This window comes from Mastacembelus armatus, chromosome 22, assembly GCF_900324485.2.
Source record: "Mastacembelus armatus chromosome 22, fMasArm1.2, whole genome shotgun sequence".
NCBI lineage: Eukaryota > Metazoa > Chordata > Actinopteri > Synbranchiformes > Mastacembelidae > Mastacembelus > Mastacembelus armatus.
Genome location: NC_046654.1, coordinates 4632162 through 4654980, shown reverse-complemented (window position 1 = coordinate 4654980; position 22819 = coordinate 4632162). Strand labels below are relative to the sequence as shown.

Genomic DNA, 22819 nt, shown 5'->3' with positions numbered 1-22819 from the left:
CAATTCGTTGAGCCAGTCACATGTCTGATTTCCATTGTCCGCAGAGCAGGGTGTGTTCCGTGGGGAGGCTGTGTGGGCTGGGTCGGGCTGGCTGAGTGTTTTTCCTCCAGCAGCATCCTTTTAATATCTGGTGACATCCTTTCATTTCGGGAGGATGACCTGGGGGGACGAGACGGCGCGTTTATCGGGACGGTAATAGCGGATCAGATCGGCTCACATGAAGTGCGTCTGACGCTTTCTGCTGCACCTGTATGGAGAGGGAAAGACGCGCAAAACTGTGGCCACCGCCTGAGAAAATGGCATTTTAACGGGGTGAGGATAGTTATGCTTTTTTATTTTTAACCAAAATGTCTAAGTCCAAGCATTGCGAGGCGGTCAGGGTGGTGGTTCGCTGCCGGCCATTCAGCAAGAGAGAGGGGATACCGGAGTGTGAAAACATATTGGAGATTGATGAAAAACTGGGGCAGATCACCGTCAGGAACCCAAAGGCACCACCTGATGAGCCAATGAAAGTATTCACGTTTGATTCCGTGTATGGATGGGATTCAAAACAAAGCGACATTTACGATGATGCAGTCAGACCTCTCGTGGACTCTGTGCTCCAAGGCTTTAACGGGACTATATTTGCCTATGGACAAACTGGGACAGGTAAAACATACACCATGCAAGGGATTTCTAATGACCCAGAGAAAAGGGGAGTTATACCAAATTCATTTAAGCACATTTTCACTCAAATATCCAGAACTCAGAATCAGAAATACCTGGTAAGGTCATCATACCTGGAAATCTACCAGGAGGAAATCAGAGATCTGCTGTGTAAAGACAACAACAAGAAACTGGAGCTCAAAGAGAATCCAGACTTTGGGGTTTATGTAAAAGACCTTTCCTCAGTCGTCACTAAGAACGCCACGGAGATCGAACATGTGATGAACATGGGCAACCAGTCCAGGTCTGTGGGGTTTACTAACATGAATGAACGCAGCTCTCGGTCACATGCAATTTTTGTCATAACTGTGGAGTGCAGCGAAGCAGGGCCAGATGGCGAGGATCACATCCGTGTTGGAAAGCTGAACATGGTTGACCTGGCTGGCAGTGAGCGCCAGAGCAAGACAGGTGCTAAAGGGAAGCGACTGAAGGAAGCAGCCAAAATCAACCTGTCTCTCTCAGCTCTGGGGAATGTCATTTCAGCTCTGGTGGATGGGAAGAGTACCCACATCCCATATAGAGACTCCAAACTGACCCGCCTGCTCCAGGACTCACTGGGTGGGAATGCAAAGACAGTCATGCTAGCAACAGTGGGGCCTTCACACAAGAACTTTGATGAGTCCCTGGCTACGCTGAGGTACGCCAGCAGGGCCAAGAACATAAAGAACAAGCCAAGAATCAATGAGGACCCCAAAGATGCCCTGCTGAGGGAGTTTCAGGAGGAGATTGCACGCTTGAAAGCCCAGTTGGAAGAGCGAGGGATGCTTGCAAAGGAGAGGAGGAGGAGAAGGAATAGCAAAAGACTGAGTAAAAGTATGGCTGGTATGGAAGATGAAATACTTAAAGAGAGGAATGCTGAGGTTTGGAAAGCTCTTGAGGAGGAATCAGAGGTAAAAAATTACATGAAGAAAGGAGATGACATCTCCAAGAATCTGACCTGTCAGGAAGGCAGTGAGAAGTTAAAGCATGTCAGTGAATACAGAAAAAGTGTAGAGGACATGCAATGGGATCAAGATGCGTTGGAGAAGATCATAGAGAAATATAAGGTACTAGTTAAAGTCAAGTGTTGTGTAATTACAAAATACAGTGATGAATGACACACTGGTGGAACAAAAGAAATTTGCATAAATAATTTATATGTCTTTGTTCACAGGCAATGGAGAGCAAGCTGTTAGTTGGAGGAAAGACTATCATTGATCACACTAATGAACAACAGAAAATGCTGGAAATGAAGAGGCAAGAGATTGCAGAACAGGTAATTCACAGTTGATAAAAGACATAATCATTAAAGTCCTGCTTTCAGTGGATTTTTCCAGCATTACTCTTTATAAAACATATTTGTGTTACTTTTCTGTTCATTTTGATATTAGTGTAATTGTAGGTTGAATGGCCTTAAACAGGAAGACGTTTTGAAAATAACTTTCATTTTAAAAGGGTTTTTTTTTAATATGCATGCAACTTTGCAGATAAGAAGAGAGAGAGAGATCCAGCAGCAGATGATGCTGCAGGATGAGGAAACCTTAGAAATGAAAGAAACGTTCTCCTCCCTGCAGCAGGAGGTAGAACTAAAGACAAAGAAGCTTAAGAAGGTAAGATGACTCACCAGCTGCTGTGTTGCAGCGTCATTATCAAAAAAGCAGTTGCCTGTTATTCAATCCCTGAATCTTATTTGCAACTAATAATCTAGAAGAGGCATGTCTAGGAGCGGTAATATGGGTGAGTTTAGGTTTCTTGGGACAATGCACTTTAACTTCCTTGTGTTTAGGAATAATTTAATCTCTTATCTCTGATTGGCAGATGAAGTTTTCTATTTGTATTTGTTATATTGTTCTTAGACAACAGTGATGAATATGTTCCCTTTCTGTTCAGTTGTATACCAAACTGCAGATAGTGAAGGGGGAGATAAATGATTTCATTGAAGAACACATCATAACCAGGCAGGAACTTGAACAGACGCAGCATGAACTCACAAGAGAACTGAAGTACAAGTAAGTACAATACCTACATTACTAATACACACACATAATGTCAAATTTAGTTTTTTGCCTTTCTCTGTTTTCTTCTTATTACAGGAAAATAATTTAGAAGGAAAATTAACGACACAGCTTGGCATCTTCTTTTTTTTAGGCTGGCTGTATTCACAATCATCAGGCATGCAAATACATTGAATACAAGCCTGCTTGTACAAGACAATATACAGTAAATTGCAGTGTGGCACAGTATTATATATATATATAAAAATTTCAGTGCAGCACAGTATTATATACATATATATATATATTAGTGTTATAAATATTTAAACATGTTTAGTGTATACTTAAATAATTTTGATCAGTTTAAGATAAGTGTGTGAGTGTAAGAGAAGGACATAAATCATGAAGGGATTGGTAAAATAAATAAAACATAATTTTTAAAATAGTGTTAAAAAATCTATTGGTATTATTGAATGAATTTTCTATGGTGTACTGGCCCAAGACAGAAAATGATCAGTATAAGTTGATGTTTATGTTAATATATATTTGGGTATAATTCTGTAGAAATGAGATATTTTTATGTATGTTTTAATGTATTCCTTCCACTGACCCCAAGCTGCACTTATCTTGCATATTGCAGGTATCTCTTAATTGAGAATTTTATACCTCCTGAGGAAAAGAACAAGATTATGAACAGGCTGCAGTTTGACAGTGAGGAGGATCAGTGGAGACTCCAGCCAGTCATTCCATCAGAGAGGTCAGAGAAATCATTTTACTCTGCTTACATAACATATTGTAAGTGGTACATTAAGGAGAAACTAAAAACTCAAAACAAACTCTGCAGTAGATCTCATAGGTATTAAAGTGCTCTACTGGGTAAAATCCAGGCAATAGAAATACAAGTCTCTGCATCATTAGTTACCTGAACAGACTATAATGTGATGCAGCTTTGTAATGTAAAAGATGTTAGATTTTCTCCTACACAACTCGAAAAACTTTCATTTTACTGTAGTTGTCTGACTTTGGACCTCAATACGTCACACCCAAGTGTACCTGCACATTCTTATTCTGTCAAGGAAATGGGAAAGAAATGTGTAGGAAATGTGTAAGTGAAGGAACGTTGCAGGCCAAAAATTAATTCACTAAAAGTTCATAAATATTGGCCACATCAACTAGAGTTTATTTTTTATGATTTCTGTCAAATGATCTCAACAGCAAAAGTTTTTCATTGCTTTTATTGGCTGCCTGTCTTTTTTGATACTAACACTATGGGACGGCAAGGCAGAATTTTTCCAGTCAATATTAGCTACGCAAGACTAACCATTTTTACTATAGATAACTTGTGTATTTATTTATACCTTTCCAAGAAACAGACATCTTTTTTTAAACAACAGAGATCTGATATCCTGGCATCTTTAGTATTTTCTATACAAGAAAACTGAGTGAAAGATGACAGGGGGATAAAACATGATTCTTCTGGTGGCTGTTGATCAGCTGGCCATACATGGGGAATATTGGATTATAGAGGTTTGCATCTCAACCACTACACCAAATATAACTGCAATTAACAGAATGCAAACTCTTCCTTTCCCATGTCTTTATCCCAGTGCACCCACTCAGGTCAAGAGGAGGCCTCTCTCGGCTGTGGGATACAAGAGGCCAATCAGCCAATATGCACAGATGGCTGTTGCCACAGCGACTGTGGACCCGGCTAGATACCAGGTCAGAGCTTAGATATTCATAAGGACAGGTGAGAGGGAGAAAGAGGCATGAAATAGTAGTCTTAAACGCCTTGTTTCCAGGTTCAAAGACACCCTTGCTGGAGGATATAAAGATGGTTGTAGCAATGGAAACCATTCATATCTTTGATCATGAATATTCAATGTAATGTCACAAAGCAGGGACTGCAGATTCTTAAATAAAAGTCAGCACTAAGATATTAGCAAAGGTTCAGTCTCCATCTAGCCGTCCATTATCTGCTGCTTATCCTGGCACATCCAGGGTTGGGGGGGGAATTGTTACATTCAGTCTGGTATAATAATTTTGTGACAGGTGGGAAATTAAATTACCTACTCATGCTGTGTTGTATTACACATAGAGTAATAATGAAATAATACAAAATGAATTTAGCATAACCTTTATTATTTAGGACAGTACAATAATGTTACTATGACACAGTATAATCCAATATTGCTCTTAGTTTAAAAAGCCTAATTTGCTGCACTTTGTTATTGTTACAAAACTTGTAATAAAACCTGATATTTACTACAGATGTTTCAGAATTACAGCTTTTGAGGAAACGGAATGAATAACTGTATGTACTTGGCCTGATGGACCGGTTTTCCTGAAATCAGCAGAGTAAATATTGAACTTGCATTTACAGCAAACGAAAGAAGCTAATGGGAGCAAAGGGGAAAACAGGAAGGCATTCTAAAAAATACATTTGTGTGTGTAATTACACTTTTACATCTGGAACTTTATTATTATCTGTTCTTACAGGCTGAGAATATAATGCTGTTGGAGTTGGATATGTCTCCACCAACCTTGTTCACCTTGAACCTTAATGGAACTCACCTGGAAAGAGCCTTTTCTCCCAGGCTGCTGCGGGATCTTCCCGTTAGGGAGAGGACCAGTGTATCATCACGAGTCAGAAAATCCCAATCCTGGTGAGAGAACAGTCAAGAAGAGTATGTGAGAATAAAAATCAAACATACCGTATCTGAAGTAATAAGTCATTCTGTTTTTTTTAAATGCTCTACAGGTATCAGACACCGCAGGCAGCATCTGTCACGTCATCATCGTCATCCACCACTCTGGCATCGGGATCTCAGAGCTTATCTCCCTCTCAGCGACAAAGACCATCCTCGGCTACCTATCTTCCACTGGGTGGTTCAGCTCAGACAAGCCCCTAAAGTGTGTCAGTACGTTTGAATTGTACTGTTGGCCATAGTTCAAGGTGGCACCAAGGTCTTGAGACTAGCTAAGGGGCATTTAATTAGATGTGGAGAAATATTATGCCTCAATGTTCAAACTAATTAATTTATTTTTGAGTAGCTATCACTTTAGTATGCACATATTCAACTTAAGTGGAAAGACAAAACAACCTTAATTTTCGCATGACTGCAGTGGAGGATTTGTTTGTGGAGTTCTTTCAAGTGATCTTTGCCTGTTTGCTGGCTTCATCCTACTGTTGCCTAAACCATGCATTTTCTCTTGGCTTTCACTGGCCATAACAAATAGCACAGCCAAAATATTTGTAAACTGTTTTGGGAACATTTGCAGTTCTTATTTTAGTTTTACTATATTTAAGTTTGTATTCATCACCAACACTCCAGTGTTTTTCATAAGATAAAGACTACAAAATACATCCAATCTTTGCCTGAACAGTGGAGGGTCTGTGGTTCTAGGGGCCACCATGGTTTGGCCTGTGCACTTGATGAATTGTTGCTTCAATTTCTAGCTTATGCAATTGTGAGCCAAATATGTGGAGAAAGCTTGCAGTGCTCTCTTGATTAGCTGCCTTAATTTTCATAGTTGTGAAACTGCGTGAAAGTCCATTTGCTTACACCTGAAAATAAACTAAGTGAACAGATCTACAACTGCCTACTGTTCTGTTCCCACTGGTTATATTGCGGATTTTCCACATGCCTCCTGGGACCCTGGTCTTAATTAGCGTTGACAGCTGCATAAATATATGTGGGAAATCTGTGGACTTAGAAATGACAACTATATACAGTAAGATGACGTTTCCTTCAGAGTCACATGACTCCTTACAGTAAGTCCAACATGGCAGACGGAGTGGATCTTACGCGGTAACTAATGCAACATTTCAACTGAAACAGACAATTTCAACACTACTCTGCAACAACACATCCACAATGAGGGAGAGACAGAAGAAAAAGAAGGGGCGGACCTGGGCTGAAGCCGCTAAAACGGTATTTGGGTCGTTTTTTTACCTGTCGTTTGTTGTGGTTGTTTTCCTTGAACGCTCCCACTTGTACAACTGTGTTGATGAGTTCATGACCCGCTGGTAAAGACGGAACGTTGCGTTCACCGCGCAGGGGCCTGTGTTGACGGCCAGACAAGTAGACGCTGCTGTCAGTGCCTGTCTGGCTTGCTTCATTTCACCGCTGGTCTGTGCATAAAGGCAGCGATACGAATGCGAGCTGTGTGCACCCAAGCATGTACCCGACTCTCTTCTCTGTGTTATGTGTGGCCGGTGCCGGTGACATGTCTCTCGGTTTGAGGTGGAATAAAGTGACCGTGAAGTAATCGCGTCAGTTGTGCGCGCTAGCCAGGTTAGCACGCTTAGCTCATGCTAACGCAACTCAGTTCGTCAACAAGTTTGTTTGATATCAGTTGCGGATAAAACACAGTAAAATGTGCAGTGCCCACTTTAACTCATTTCTCATATATCTCCCTAACTACATACCAGATGACCAAGTTAGTTAATCTGTTATCTGCCAACGTTAGACGACATGGAAAAGTAATGTAGTTAGCTAGCGTCGTAGCTAACTAGCTGTCTAGCTCAGCGAGCTAATGAGCAACGTTAAGTTAAAACACATAAAAACTCACAATAATTTAACGAGTGACACATGACGTTATTTGTGGTGTTGGCATCTACGGACCAGTAATGTATTTGCTCCGTTAATGACTTAATGTCAGTAACTATTTTTATCATACAACTAGCTAAACCACTAGCTAACTCCATAACACTGTTAGTTTCTAAATACCCCTAAAGTTGTTTTACTGACATGTTCAACATGCTACAGCGAACAGTCGACACAAAAATAGACAAAGTGGGAGTGAAATAAAACCGACATTGTTTACCCAACACCTGATGCATTTAAATTATGTTACTGACCTGGGAAATGCTTTCACTGATATGTTTTGAGTTTAGTTAAATTTGTTAAAAGTGTCTGCCTTCCTGCTGCAGTCCTTAGTCACATTTTGACAGTAGTTAACCACCTGTTATTTATTAATAGCATGATTCCAGAGAGTGGACCAACGTTACGCAATATTTATATCTAAACCTGACAGTGTTTGTAAAAGGTTTGTGGTCTTGATTATTATAAGCATTATATCCTGCACGTAGAAGAATCAGAGTTTAAGCTTTGTGGAAACTTGCCACATTGTATTTAGTATGTGAAATCTCCATGTATATGTATATATATCTCAACTATATATATCTGTATTTTGCTTTTGTAGGTTTTGGAGAAATACCCAAACACACCTATGAGCCATAAAGAGATCTTGCAGGTTATCCAAAGGGAAAGGCTTAAAGAAATAAGGTAAGCATTTTTCTTGCATCAAGCTTTACTACAACAATTTCTTTCTGTTAGGAGACATTTTCATGAGAGCGAGGCCAATACAGCTGTCTCCTTCTGTTATTGACTGCTCATATCATGTACTTTCTTTTTTATTGATCACATAGATGCAGCTACTTCACTCAAATAATAATGCTTTCATTTCTTTTTGTTTCATTGTCACTGTTCTCATCCAGAAGGTAAGAAAAAGCTAGCCCCCATCCCTTACTTTAACAAACTCACTGCAGTACCACTTCACATGGTTTTACCTTTTGCATGTTATTAACAATAACATGTCCTACATTCAGTTGCATAAAGACGCAGTGTTAGACTCGCATTAGTTAAACTTCCTAGAGCCACGTGTTGCATAAAAATGACCATATTTTCATTGTATTTTCCAGTATTTGAAAGTGTTTGATGTTCTAACAAAATAAAGCATGACAGCAGATGGCAGTGTTTTTACTTTAAAGATGCAAGAATTCAGTTCAGCTAAGTGAAATTATCCCTCAAAAAATCTAATATTAATGTAAATGAATGAGACAGTGATATATGTAAGCCTAATTAGTGTGATTTACTAAATGAATAGTAGCTTTTAGATTTTTCCCTAAACTACAATATGCACATCCTGCACAACTAAGCTGAAATTTGCCTGAACATTTTATGCAGTAGAATTTTTCATGTCCGGTGAGTTTAATCTTAGAATCTCATACAATGATTAGATTAGCCTTCGGTTAACTTTATGCAACTGATTCCTAATAAAACATTGAGCAAATTTCCTCACAACTAAACTGATAGGAGTTTGAACTAAACTCACATGTTCTCCTGATGCATGATAGCAGTTTCTCCCCAGGTATAGGACCAGCCTTTACCCTTCTCGTGCCTTTCTCCAAGCTGTCTAATTTATTGAAGAACAGATATGTAATTTGTGTTTTTCTCTCATGATCCAGTGGAACATCGCCGCTGGCCTGTCTGAATGCAATGCTGCACACAAACTCTCGTGGTGAAGAGGGGATCTTCTACAAAGTCCCAGGCAGAATGGGTGTCTACACATTAAAGGTTAGTTTGTCACAAATCATCTTTAATTAGTCTGCCTTGTAAAATCAGAAAAGATGAATCAGCCATCTCTGAAACATAAATTGTTTTGCTATTGTAGTGTCTGGGGTCTGAGAATCATGTAATGACTGACAGTCTTAGCGTCATGACAGGCTGATAAAAGAAAAATGTACATAAAAATGAATACTGTTTGTTCATTTTATGAGCTTACCCCACTGAGAGATCTATTTCTTATTTTTCTTTGCTTGGTTCTTCCTTAATCTATCAGACAAAATAATATCCTGCATGAACTCTGTTTTTTTACGTAGAAGGACATCTCAGATGTGGCAAAGGAGCTATCTGAGGAGGGCTCTGAGGAGAGCAGTGACAATCTTTCTGACTCGCGAAGCACAGATAACAGCAGCGGTGCCATCACTCAAGAGGGCAGAAGAGGGAGGTGGATGCGGAGAGGTACTGTATACTATATACTAGATCATTAATAACAGTTTGTGCCCTCACTGCATTACTTAAAAAAATTTCTTTAACAGGGGTTTTTAGACTACTGCCTCCAAAACCTGATACATGTATTGGCATATTCTGGAATCAGCATTCAGCATGCATAATAACGGCATTATATGTTTATCTCATATATCTTTTGCACCTTGTATAGACCAATCCTCAGTAATTTAGAAACAAATTGTTCATTAATAAATAATTGATATTGTTAAATAATAGTGGAATTAGTAACGTGTATAGCTCTGTTCATTAGCTGATTTTCACTGATTGGTTTCCTAACTGTTATGTCAACTAGAGTTGACACCCCCTTTACTCAACTGCTGTGAAAAGTTACTGCAGTAGCAGAGGAAGCCAGCTGAAGTAGCAGTAGATTAAGCAAGTTGTGAGAAAGTGACTTCACCTCAGACATAAATTGCACCATCTCATCACAGTATATTTTGTGGAATACACTGAACCTCAAACATGATGATAGCAAAAGGTGGGTTTTATCTTTGAGCAACCGTTATGTCCATATTGTTTTTTATTAACTACGCAGTGAAGCAGCAGGGTGCACCTGACGATCACATTCATGCAGTTTTTTCTCTTTTGTCTGTTTGTGGAGTCATTGCTTTATTTGGAATTGCACACCTGATTGCAGTGTAACTTCAGAGAATGAGCTTTTTATCAAGTGCCAATTATTTTGTTTTGCTCAGCCTGTCCTTGCACTGACTCTCATTATTTCTTTCTGCCTCTTGAATATTTTAAGTGACTGTTAAAACAGGAAACCGTATTTGCTCAGTATGATCTGTGACCACTTCCTCATTACATGCTAGTTAGAAACTGCCAAGCAAATAACTTTAGTTCACAGCTCACTGGGACGATACCAATATTGTTGTATTTTTGAATGAATCGAGGAGAAGAGCCACAAAGTCAAATGCAAATTAGGTGGCATCACGAAAGAAACAAGTGGAACTGCTATGGTAGGTAGCAAAGGTTTTTTATTAGAAATAGCAGAGAGAGGGCAGTTGTCCTGAACAATCTTCTTTTGGATATGTTCAGCCCTTTTTAGTAAGATGATATTTGGTTTCAGTTTCATCAAAACAAAAGCATCATGCGATAAAGTTTGTACACCTCCCTCTGGAGGTGTATTCTATAACATGTGTTTTGTGCTTTTGTATTTCATAGTTCCCTCCAAGCTGCAGTCACAGCCGTCGTCTCCACAGCCTCGATGCTCATCGCCTTCAGTTCCCACCAGTAAGCTCATCTCTCCTTCACAGAAACACAGCAAGAAAGCGTTGAAACAGGTATTGATGACAGTTTCCCTATTTCTGTTTTTTATTTTAAAAATGCATTTATGGTGGTTCTTATTGGAGTTAATATAGTCACGATTTGCAAAAACATACATCTCAAATGTTACATGAGTTCCTGCCACACCCTTATATTCACATACACCCATAAAACCCCCTGGCATTCTGAAACTTTGTAATATTGTATTTGTAGTTTTATCGTTTTGAAATATTTTTTATTATTATTACAACTATTATTACTGCTGTTTTGTTGTATTTTTCCATACTCTATTCTACTGTTTATATTGTAATGTTTTTGCTCATTGCTGTAACATCTAAATTTTCCTGCCAGGTAATGAATGAAGTGTTATCTACTCTAATCTAACACAGAAAAATGTGCTTGATAAGTATACTGAGGTTTTTATCTGTTTTATCTTGCAGTAATACACCAAGTCTATATTTAGATTTTTTTCACTCTTTTAATCCATGTCAAATACTTTTACGTACATCTACATCGGACATGTTTTCAGTAAAAATGCACGTAACCCACATTGTGGTTTGAGCAGGCACTCATTATCATGCCACTGCCTGTCTGTTTAACATCTTGTGCTGATTACTGAAAACAATGAAGGCGTCAGGGAAAAATGCCTATAGCAGGTTTTACAGTATTAATGTTCTCATAATCCACCCGTTCAGCATTTTCCTATTGGCTGCTTTGTGCCTTTTTTGTTACATTTAATTAGCTTTCACTTGATTGCACAGATTGTAATTCACTCCATCTGTGCTGTTGTGAACATTTCAGCTCTGTAGGTCCTATTTGTATTAATTTATAAGTCATAGGGAACTCTACAAGATGGCAGTTTAGTATTAGTACATATTTCAACCACTTGAAACAAAAGGAAGACACTCATTGCACTGTCTCAAATGGCTTCTTTAATCTGTTGACATTGTGTATGTGAGGTGATCAGAATTCTCAACAGATTCACAATAAAAGCAGATGATTTATTCTTGCTTATGCAATCTGGGTTTCATTGCTGCACTATTATTTAACAAGGCAAATGGCCCTGAGGCAATCGTTGCAGAAAACAGAGTGTTACACATCCACTCTTTTTCTCTCAGTCCTGCCTGCTTGTTCCTTCCTTATTTTACTTGTTTTAGGCCTTGAAGCAACAGCAACAGAGAAACCAGCGCAGACAGGGCGGGATGTCAACCTCCTCCAGTCCCAGACTGCTTCTGAAAACCATCAAAGATATGACTGACAACATTAGTACGAAGACTGGTAGGTGGTATCTGTCTGTATCTACTGTTCAATACAATATGCACAGCAGAATTAGTTCTTAATTATTACAGGTTTTCATTAGACAACAAAGGCATTATATCATTATTAAAATGTGACTCATGTGATTGGCTGTATCATTGTCGAAAGACTCAGAATTCTGTCGCGCAGTTTCATAGGACACTTCCTTACACTCCTCTTCTTCTGACCAAACAGACTTATGCCACCCAGTTGTACCCCGGAAGGTTTCCCAGAGGGCAAGTCGTCTTAGTGCAGGTAAGTCAGACATTAGCTTTAATTTAATTGAGTGACTTGGAAATCATAGTCGAAAGAGCTGGTGGTGTTATGCATTTTCGTACTGTCAGCTAATCCCATTTAAAAACCAGCATTAATAATTAATTGTTTGAACTGTGTTGCAAAGGCCTAGTGTAGCACATTCCTATTTGCAATTTTGTTTTCCAAAATGCTACTAAAGAGTTCTTTAATTATGATGAACACGGACCCTGGTTTATTTTGTGTCTTTCTCACATACATCATCCTGCTACTGTAAAGCACCAAATATATTTAAGCCTTGGCTGAAAATAGTCACAAAGTCCACTACTTCCTCCTGTTTGAATAATGTTTAAGACTACAGTGACCAACTGATTAAAAAAAATTTAAATTTAAACCACACAATATTTGTGACCTGCAAAATCAATAAGTCTTTTCGGGAGGATTTGTTTTCAATACAAATATGTAGAACACCAGCCACTGCCTTAAAAAAACAGTTAAAAATATGTCTTTGGACAATTGAAATGATCCTACATTAGCAGAACAGAAGTAAACATTTTATGTGACTAAATTTGAAAGTAAATTACTCCAGATGTCAGCTGCAAGATTTTTTGCACTGCCGGTTATGCCTTGACTTACATCTGTTTCCTGTTTTGTAATGCAGGGCAAATAAAACGCACCAAGTGTAAAATTGATGTGGAGACACCAGACTCTATTTTGGTTAACACCAACCTTCGGGCGATTATCAACAAGCACACCTTCTCTGTGTTGCCTCCAGACTGCCAACAGAAGCTGCTCAAACTTCTGCCTGAAGTTGACCAACAGGTGGCTCAAAAATTACACATCCTTCATATGCTCATAAAATAGTTTACATGCATCATGTACAGTATTTAAGTCAATGTGCCGATGCAGTGGTGGTGATGGTGACGGCCATAACATTGTGCCTCTTCTCCTCAGGCTTGCATGGATGGCCTTCTGAAGGTCACTAGTTCTGCCTTAAACAATGAGTTCTTCACATCAGCAGCACAGTCTTGGAAGGAGAGACTGGCTGAGGGTCAGTGCAGCATCTTCCATCTGATAACAACATTCACTTCACATTTGAAGAAATATTATGCCACCAAGGTTCATTGTGAATAGACAGACCAAATATAACTGATTTATTCTTTTTTTTAAATTGTATAACTGTTTCCTTTACAGGGGAATTCACTCCTGAGCTGCAGCTGCGTATGCGTCAAGAAATTGAGAAGGAAAAGAAAGTTGAGCATTGGAAGGAAGCCTTCTTTGAAAACTATTATGGTGAAAAGTAGGTTCTCCTTGGTAATGTCTTAATTCACTGATCTGAGGCATATTTCACAAATGCCAAAAGTCCTCTAGCTAGAGGATAAATGTAGAACAACTGAATATCAGTTATCAGTGGATTGGGAAAGGATGCTCCAAAATCTATCTCTGTTTGGAGGCTCATTGATTGTATATCAAGATGCCAGTTGAAGAGTCTATTTCTGAAAGATGCAAGAGACAGGATGGATGAATACCCATTATTATACCCACCTTATCTCATGCATCATACAGTACAAGGCCACTCATGGCTCAGTACTAGAACATCCATCCATCCATCCATCCATCCATCCATCCATCCATCCATCCATCCGCGGAAACGGGGATCTGCTGAAGCCTATCCCAGCACTCTTTGGGTGAAAGGCAGGGGTACACCCTGGACAGGTCACCAGTCCATTACGGGGCCACATAGAGACAAACAACCTCACACACTCACACTCACTTCTATGGGCAATTTAGAGTCAATCAACCAAACATGCATGTTTTTGGACTGTGGGAGGAAACCAGAGTACCTGGAGAAAACCCACAGTGCTAATCACTCAGCCACTGTGCTGCCATAGTACTAGAACATGTTATATCCATTTCGAGAAGATACACAACTTGTAAATTCAGATCAGATGAGCCTGTCAAAATGAACACAAATGTAAGGATTTCTTTTGGAACTTTATTTTAAAACCATAATGTTTTTTTCTATTATCTATAAAACACTACAAATAACAAAATGTTGTTTATAGCATGTTTCGGGTTATTGTCACATTTAAGCTTGACTTTTATGTGCAGTTTCTTTAAAAGCTGTTTGTTTTTTACATCTCTGATTTATGGATTTAGTTCTTTGTCTGTCTGTAAAGCTTCCTCTTCTTTCTGCTGGTATAGATCTGGGCTTAGCTATGAGGAATCCAAAGAGCTGACAAAGGCTGATCTCAATCAGAAGTCTGACAGCCCAAAGTCCCCCCCTCATCAGTCAGGACCTGCTGCTCAAGCACCAGAGGAATCCAAGGGCAGTAAGGACAGCAGCCAGACTAATGCTGCTGCTAAAGACATGAAGCCAGGACAGGCATCGTCACAGGAGCTTCAGAAGGCACAGTCCACTCAAAAAGAGCCAGACTCCACCACAGAGCCCATGAAGACACGGTGCTCAGAGCATGTTGAGGATCCCAAGTTGAACACAACAGCACAGTGTGGGCCAGCACCTACAGTAAGAGCACCAGAGGTTGCCAGACAGACTGATCACTGTGTAGCAGGTTTACTGCCAGAAAAGGAGCATAGAGTGGAGGTAAAGGAGGAGAAAACTGTATTTCCTCAGTCGCCTGTGAGGAAGAGCCCTCCATCAAAGGCTAGTTCAGAGTTAAAAGAGGATCAGCTGGTGTCTGTGGTTAAGCCTGCTGAAGAGAGTAAGGAGGTCATCTCTGAGCCCGATGGCCTGTCAGAGCCTCTAAAAAGAAAATCTGTTAGTGATATGGAGGGTGATTTGACACCAGAGAAAAGACCCCGTGTGTCTTCAGTTTCCTCAGTGTCGTCAGTCTCCTCTGTATCTCCTCCAGCATCATCCATATCCAGCCCTGCCACACCAACGCAAACACCCAATCCGAGGGTTCCACCACTGAAGGTAGGAATAACATTTCAAAGTCCCCCCTGATCTGTCTATTGTTTGGATATCATAAACTCACCACTCTGTAACTCACTGTATTATATGCATATTTCATAATAATTTTCTAACATCTTTGTTTTCACTTTGCAGATCCCAGTGTCACGAATTCTTCCCATTCCTGTGTCACCTAGCCAAGTCTCTCCCAGGACTCCCCTCCCAGGCCCACTTAGCAGCCCGGGCCGTACTGGTGCTCGTACTTTGGCTGACATCAAAGCTAAAGCTCAGCTTGCCCGAGCGCAACGAGCAGCAGCTGCCGCAGTGTCATCTGCATCTAAGGGAGCAGTTCCGGGCCCAGGACCAGGAGGAGGCAGTGGTGAGCAAACACAGGCATTGTCCAGTCCCAGCCCAACATCACCATTGGTATTAACCAAGTTACCAACCACCAGCAGCAGTCAGGGCAGTTCATCTTTTTCTTGTCAATTTGACTTCTCTGGTCAGCTTAGCCCCAACTGGTCTCAGACATCATGCTCAAGCAAACCTGGTGACTTACAGAAAGGTCTTCCTGCTTGTACTGTCAGTACAGGACACCACAGCTTTCAAAAGAGTTTAAGCTCTACAACACAGTCTTCCTCTGTGCTCAGTCTGAAGGGACAGGAAAACCCATCTTCTTCTGCATCAAACAGGGCCAGCTCTTGTATCCCTGCAAACAACCCACTGGTCACTCAGCTTCTGCAGGGCAAAAACGTTCCTTTGGAGCAGATCCTCCCAAAACCGCTGTCCAAAGTGGGTGTAAAAATGTCAAACTTTACCTCTGCTAGTAAAGGGAAGACATCACACTCTACAGCGCGCAGGGCTGATAAGCCAGTGTCCCATCAGTTCAATACAGCAGGACAAGCTGGAGTTTTCTCAGAATACACAAGGCATAGCAGGGACCTTCCAGATAAGGAGACTCAGGAGCAGATCCTACAGGCTCTAATGCAGAGGAAAATCCATCAGAACCAGCCTTATGGAAGCCTGGTGCCTCAGCAGCCTCAGTACAAAGTCCATCAACTGGTGCATGCAGAAGAACATCAAGACCAGTCCAGGATTTCTGTAGGTTTTTTAGGTCGTAAAAGGATGCCCAAACCTGCCATGACAGGACATTATCTGCTCAATGTGTCCACATATGGGCGAGGGTCTGACAGTAAAAGACTGCACCAGTCTGCCATCCCAAATACTTCTGTGTCTAGTTTAAAAAGGGAAAGCACAGAAGGAGAGGGGGCAGTTAAGGAAGAGGAACCAGCCAGGAAGGTTTTCTCTCCTCTTTCTGGTGTTAAAACAGAGCAGCAGGGATACTCCATAACCAAGTCTGAGGAATCAGCGAGCTTTCAGTACTGTGCCAGCATAAAAACTGAGCCTGGATCAGAGGAACGTGCAGCTAGTGCAGAGAGCAGCAGCACCACTGCAACAGCCAAAGACACCAGCTCTTCTTCTCAGTCACACCGAAGGCACCTCGAACTCTGCAATAATAATCAAGGAAACTCTGAGCCATATCTTACCCATTTGGACCCCAGTCACCAGCGGCTCTCTGCCTTTCAAACCCAGAGAACGCTCAATAATCAGGAACCTGTGGTAGCGTCATGCTATGGTGGGACTATCAACATGTCTGTACCTCACACTTTAAACCACGGCACTGCAGGCACTGGCTCTTCCACATCCTCATCAGAAGCCGACTGCAGCAGCGTTCACGGGAGCATCATGTCTTTCTCAGTGACTGTCACCACCATACCAGCCAGTCACTCGTTAGACCACGCCAACCAGGGCGAGCCTTCCCCTGAGCAGTCGTTCATTGAGGGCTCCAGCATGGAAGACGTCCAGTCTAAATGCTACTGCCGTTTGAAGGCAATGATCATGTGCAAAGGGTGTGGAGCCTTTTGCCATGATGACTGCATCGGCCCCTCGAAACTGTGTGTGTCATGTTTAGTGGTACGATGATATGAAATGAATAAAACATAGAAGATTGATTTGATTGGTATTGAATCATGGGACAAAGAAAAGGCAGGTCACTGAGGACCAATACACATTGGGGATAAAGCACATTAGCCATGCTCCAGATAAAGAGGCCAGCATGAAGTCACAGTTTGAAAGGCAAGGATTTACACTGGATGGTCTTTTGTTTCACCAACATCTAAAAAAAGTTGTTTTGTGCAATTTTTTGGTAGAAATGTTGATCAGTTTTCAGTCAAATCAGTAGTCTGTCAGATGTGGTAAATATGAAATCTGGCAATGTTTGCACTCGGCTAGGGTTAGTGTGCTATATTATTTATATATCTATATATATATATATATGTGTGTGTAAATATATATATATATATATATATATATATAGATATATGTGTCTGTGTGCGTGTAGTTTTTAAAAAAGGAGGGAAAGTGAATGTTGCTATTTTTGTAGAACATAAAGACTGTTGTGTTTTAGACTGACACTTTTCATTATTGGGCCTAATCATTTATGGTTCAAAGGCAAGAAAATTGGCGCTAATGATAATCATTGGTTGTACAGTACCTCCTATTTGGCATTGATGCATGCAAGGCAGGGAAGTGCAACCTATAGTAACTTTTTTTATATAAAAACTGTACATTTATTACTGAACACACAAATTTAAGAATGAGAGAAAATGTATAGTTTTAGAAAGAATATAAAAGGGTTTTTAAATGATACTTTATAAAAATCAACACGAGAAATGCACATCACATCGTTTCTTGACTGACAGTTACAGGGCAAAGCACTTGAAAACCATGTGGAGATAAGATAGTAACTGTGTACAGCACTTAAACATAGGGAAAAGAAAAATCATTTATATATATGTAAAATTGTATGTTCCTTTTGGAAATTGAGATCTTTTTCATTTTAGATGAAGATTTAAACTCACATCCTACTGTGTGAACATGCATTTTCTCCCCAGAAAGCTGGTTTGTAGATACTGTTTCCTATGAAGTCAGGTTTCTTATGTATATCTGAAGAGCTGGATCAGCAGTGGCAGTTAAAAAACACTCAAGGCAAGGGGAGAAAATGTTTTTTTTTTTTTTCACTGTAAATATTTGCTCTTTTACAGCATATACCTAGGTGTAGAAATTAATTTCATTTCATTCATGCAGCACATTTTGCTTGAGCATATCCATCTGTTTATTACAAAATAATTGTTACTGTGGAAAGAAAATAGAGAACAGTAAATTATGTTAAAACGCTAAATGCTTTATCATGCAATGATTAAGCAAATTATGCTTCAGTTTTACAAAATGATTTGGAGGTACAATATGGCACCAAGTAACAGGCAGGTCTGACACTTCACTTTAAAATCGCCATTCTTCAGATTACTACGAGAAGACGCTATGGTAATGTGGTGTGAAATATTGTAAGTAAATAATAATGTGTATATGTAATGTACAAGGATAAACCAGCACATGGTTTGTGGTTTGAACACTGTGTTGTTACAATCTTGTAAGTGCATTATGATGTGAACACAACATTTATGCTTACTTTGCCACATATTAACATGCAAAAAATGCCAGTGTGAAGTGTTACCTCAGCACGTTTTTCTAATGTTCGTGCTGACTGCAATTAAAGGCGCATCATTTATATTTTGAAATCTCCTCAAGGTGCAAAGTAGGCCTGTTTTATAGCAATTATTTACAAGGTAATATGCCAAAGTCACCTTAAAGAAAACAAAATAATCAGAACTTGTTTTTAATGTCAGGCTAGTTAATCAAAGTAATATATTTTAATTAATATATTTTAATATAAAAAAATCTATTTGCTAATTGTTTTGACAAATCAACAGGGTATTTACTATAATAATATATTGGCTGTCTATTTTTCCTATGATTTTGTTTAGACCACCTTATAGAGAATAACTTGACTTTTGTAACTCAAATTGCCCAGTTATCTAATATTCTGTATGGCCCAGGTTTTTCAATGAATTTGTTGGTTTCTATTTTTCCATAGAGATGTCTAATCTGTGTATCCTTGTAGTTGTCCACATTTGTGTCAATACCTTTTGAAATCAGAGATGTTTTTACTGCACCATTTTTGATCAGTGAATTAATCTAAATCTATTTGAAATGTTTTTGCTAATTTGGGGTTGTGTCTTGTGGGAAATTGATTCTAAAATAAGATTACAATCTGGAGAGGTTCCCATGTATTTAGTATAGTCATTTCATTAAAACTGGTTTACCAGGTTTTGATCCCCTATAACTACTTAGGTCTTATTTGTTTGAATGTGATGTTAGGATGCTCTGTTAAATCATTTGATTAGATATGGGGACAAAAAAAAAAAAGATCAATCACACCCTGAAGGCAGCTGAAATCTTTGTTAATGGGGACTTCACCATGAGTCAGCCAGCACCCAATCCCCCCCATCCCCCATTAGTGTGTGTGTATTTAGAGAAGCAGTTCATATAGAATTGGCTGTGTCACAAACGGTCACCACCAATTTTAAACCAATCACTAAGTGAATTTGTTTTATATGTCTGTGTCATTTTGTTTCCATTTAAACTCCGGGTGAATGTAATATAGTCATCAGCACTTGTAAACAAAGTGTATTTTATCAAAAGTTATAGACTATAATGAATAAATACTGAAAAGGAATGCATTTTGTGTCTGTTTTAATAAATAACTCCGATTATATGATTTTGAAATGTAAAAACAAAAAGCCTTAGAGGTGCAGATTTTGATAGAACAGGACATTTAAGAGGTAGAGAAAGTGTGTTTCACATAAGTACACTGCCTGGGACATGAACCGTTCAGGGCTGAAGTGAAATACAACTCCCAACGTCCATTTCGGCAAGAACCATCTAATCTCGGAGCTTTAAAATTTATTAGGAGCGATACTTTTATTTTGAAAAAATCCTTCAACATACCCCGACAGGATCATTGCAGCGTCCTGCATTTCCAAGTGATGTCGAGGATATCAATAAAATGTAAATAAAAAATGCTCCCACACAGACACGACTGAAATGTACTGGGATTTGTAGCATCCAGCATTTGGATCTTGACTGTAAAAGTCAGTGTGTATAGGCGACCTAACTCTGCTGCATCAATTCTGGCCATCTTTCTTTAATGTCTCTTCTGAGCACTGCGAATTTATAAAGTGCAATAGTAAAAAACTGGAGTGCCCCTTTAAAATGTATTAAATCTGTGTTTATGTTGCATCCCCAGCCTATTATGCTGAGGATCATAATTCAAAGTAACAGCAGCAATAGTAGTAGTGCGCCTTTAACCAGCGTGCGTGCGCACATGGGTAAAAAGTATAGTAGGTGTCCGCGCATGGCATCTCTGATCCTGCTTGCGCTCTGCTCTGCCGTCCTCTGCCGCTGGGTCGCTGATGATGCCGAGCGGAGCGGGGCGCTCGCACATTTCTATGTGCGGCTGCAACCGCAGTTCCCAAGACTGAAGTCGAATGAAACGGCAGAGGAGCCTGAAAGGTGATGATGGATGGTCCGAGCCGTTTCTCATCGCTCGGACAGCTGTAACGTCGGCGGGCACACGCGTGGATTCAACAAAGGTGAGAGTGCGGCTGTGAATGACGGAGGAAATATCCTCCTTATTGATGTATCCTGGACACTTATCCTCCCCATCGGATGCTGCTGCTGCTGCCGATGTTGATGATGCTCTAAACGCAACCTGCGTGATTTTCCTCTGGCGAAGGCCAGTTCTCTTCTGTGGTCCTTATTCGGCTATCGAGACACCGGTGAGAATTGAAAAGATGCAGGGCTGCCATTGTTACTTATCTGAAAAATTGTGGGCATCACGACACACCATTCCCATTGCGGAAATAAGGTAAAAAGGCAGTTAAAGCAGCAATATGGCTGCGTCTGTGCTGTGCCGTCGCTTCAGAAGTGAATTTGAAGTGTTGCAGGGTTGATCTCTGGGAGAATTGAGGCTTGTAGGAACCGAGAAGTGAATGATATCGGCGGAAGGGAGATACTGCGGTAACCGAGTCCTTATGTTGACTCGCGTCAAAGGATGTTGTCATTACCTCGAAGCTGAAGGTGCGGTTACAGTAAAATGCACCTTTACAGGCCTGTGTTGAGCACTACACAGTCCTACTGCAACAAAAAGCCATGATTGTTTATGTGCAGCTGAATGAAAGCTACTGACTAAACTCCCATTAATCATAATCTTTATCACACTGATCCTGCCCTCTGCCTTTGAACGGCTTCTCATCTGTGAATTAATTATGCCAATAAATTATTAAGAACTTCCCCCGTTTCCCTGATCTTATATAATATAATCAACATACATATTAAATAATTGTCATTTGCTGTCATCACTGCTCACAGTTTTTCTGCATGTTGCCAACCAAAGCAAGGCCTGAGTTGCCTACTCATGAATTTCTGCAGTTACTTCACAGGCTGAATATTTACAATGAAGCATTGTGTTATTTTGCTGACATGTGTCTGTTGAGTCTCCCACTGCATAACCAATGTTTGCGCCCCTCTCCTCCAAACTGCATTAGTACTTGTCAAACTTGTTTATCACTGCGTTAAAATGCAACTTTAACTGGTGGACTTCACATCAGCGATTAGAGCTGAAAAATCTTTGATCTACAAAAAAATGAATTTCTGTCATTTTTCCAGCAGCTTTGTGAGAATTTACGGCTTTTCTTTGTTTCATATTATTGCTAATTGAAGGTATTTGGATTATGGATTGTTGCTCAGATGAATCAGTGGACTTGAAGCTGTCACCTTGAACTCTGTGAAATGGGAATGGTATTTTTCACTTGGAAGTTAATGGAGAAAATAGTTATTTTATAATAAAAATAATATTTTATTGTAGCCCTGATCAAATCTGATCCAAATGAAATAACATCTGAATTGAAGAACATAGCACTTCAGTGGAAGAGGCCCTTGCTGGTGCCTGTAACCAGCAATAAGAGCCACTCAACTCAAGGCAGAGTTGCAAGTTTATGAGTGGAAAGACGTTCTGTCACAACAGTAGAGCTCCTTGCGAGAAGAAGCATGTCTCCAAAGCAAGACTTGATGACCCGTCACTGAACGCACCATGTGAGCCAGACATGCTTTGGGTCCCCAGCCCCTCACTTTGAGGTTGTCCGGGACATCCAGTGCTCATCACTCATTGTTCAGCCGTAATGTGCTCTGTGTCCGTCATCATTAAGTGGTTCCTTTGCAGCTCAGCCAGTGTCATTAGCCCACAGGATGCAGTCATTGTTGAGCAGGATGTCATGGAGAATTATCATTTGCACAGAGCAGGGGCACTGAAGTGTTCCCCATCCAGCTCACCAATATCTCTACAGGACGAAAGAGAAGGGAAACAAAAGCACAAATTGAGAGTTAATTAAGTCCTTGAAGGAGGGAGAGAGGGGAGGTGTTAAATTACTTATTTAAAAGTCAGCTACATTTTGTCAGAAAGGAACAGCTTATCACATCAAGTCTAAAGAAACCCTTACTAACTAGTTCAATTTCTTCACAGGGTTGACGTTTGCAGCTTCACTTTGTTCGACATTCAGCCAGCGACAGGTAAACTTTAGAAATCTTCCTGAATTCAAATATGC

General features: G+C 40.0%; 3 protein-coding genes and 1 long non-coding RNA gene across 10 annotated transcripts in view; 3 read left to right on the top strand and 1 right to left on the bottom strand.

The window, feature by feature from the left end:
- Positions 1-38: 38 nt before the first annotated feature.
- Positions 39-7836, bottom strand: LOC113128991 (uncharacterized). The gene is made up of 3 exons (XR_003295566.2): positions 7543-7836; positions 5253-5341; positions 39-159 (listed from the first exon to the last, which is right to left on the bottom strand). It is a non-coding gene; the product is annotated as an uncharacterized LOC113128991 (long non-coding RNA).
- kif3cb (kinesin family member 3Cb) lies at positions 100-5910 on the top strand. The gene is made up of 8 exons (XM_026304562.2): positions 100-1751; positions 1859-1960; positions 2172-2294; positions 2575-2693; positions 3319-3435; positions 4286-4400; positions 5178-5344; positions 5440-5910. Exons 1-8 carry the CDS (start codon positions 348-350, stop codon positions 5588-5590), a joined length of 2298 nt encoding a protein of 765 aa, XP_026160347.1. The 5' UTR covers positions 100-347; the 3' UTR covers positions 5591-5910.
- On the top strand, positions 6453-19897 carry asxl2 (ASXL transcriptional regulator 2). Of its 4 annotated transcripts, XM_026304212.2 has the most exons (13): positions 6453-6613; positions 7887-7969; positions 8182-8184; positions 8932-9040; positions 9346-9487; positions 10697-10815; positions 11956-12076; positions 12290-12349; positions 13008-13168; positions 13301-13397; positions 13541-13646; positions 14552-15284; positions 15417-19897. In XM_026304212.2, the coding sequence occupies exons 1-13, from the start codon at positions 6557-6559 to the stop codon at positions 17238-17240; spliced, it is 3615 nt and encodes a 1204-aa protein (XP_026159997.1). In that variant the 5' UTR covers positions 6453-6556; the 3' UTR covers positions 17241-19897. The 4 variants fall into 4 exon arrangements, with proteins under 4 accessions (XP_026159997.1, XP_026160079.1, XP_026160240.1 ...); XM_026304294.2 differs by lacking the exon at positions 8182-8184; XM_026304455.2 differs by lacking the exons at positions 6453-6613; positions 7887-7969; positions 8182-8184; positions 8932-9040; positions 9346-9487 and adding an exon at positions 9535-10010.
- Positions 19898-20608: 711 nt separating this feature from the next.
- The window catches only part of dtnbb (dystrobrevin, beta b), a 30414-nt gene continuing 28203 nt past the window's right edge, over positions 20609-22819 (top strand). For all 4 annotated transcript variants that reach the window (XM_026308318.1, XM_026308327.1, XM_026308299.1 and 1 more), the window contains exons 1-2: positions 20609-20809; positions 22738-22784. The gene's annotated coding sequence lies outside the window, so the exon portion shown is untranslated. The remainder of the gene's footprint in view (positions 20810-22737; positions 22785-22819) is intronic.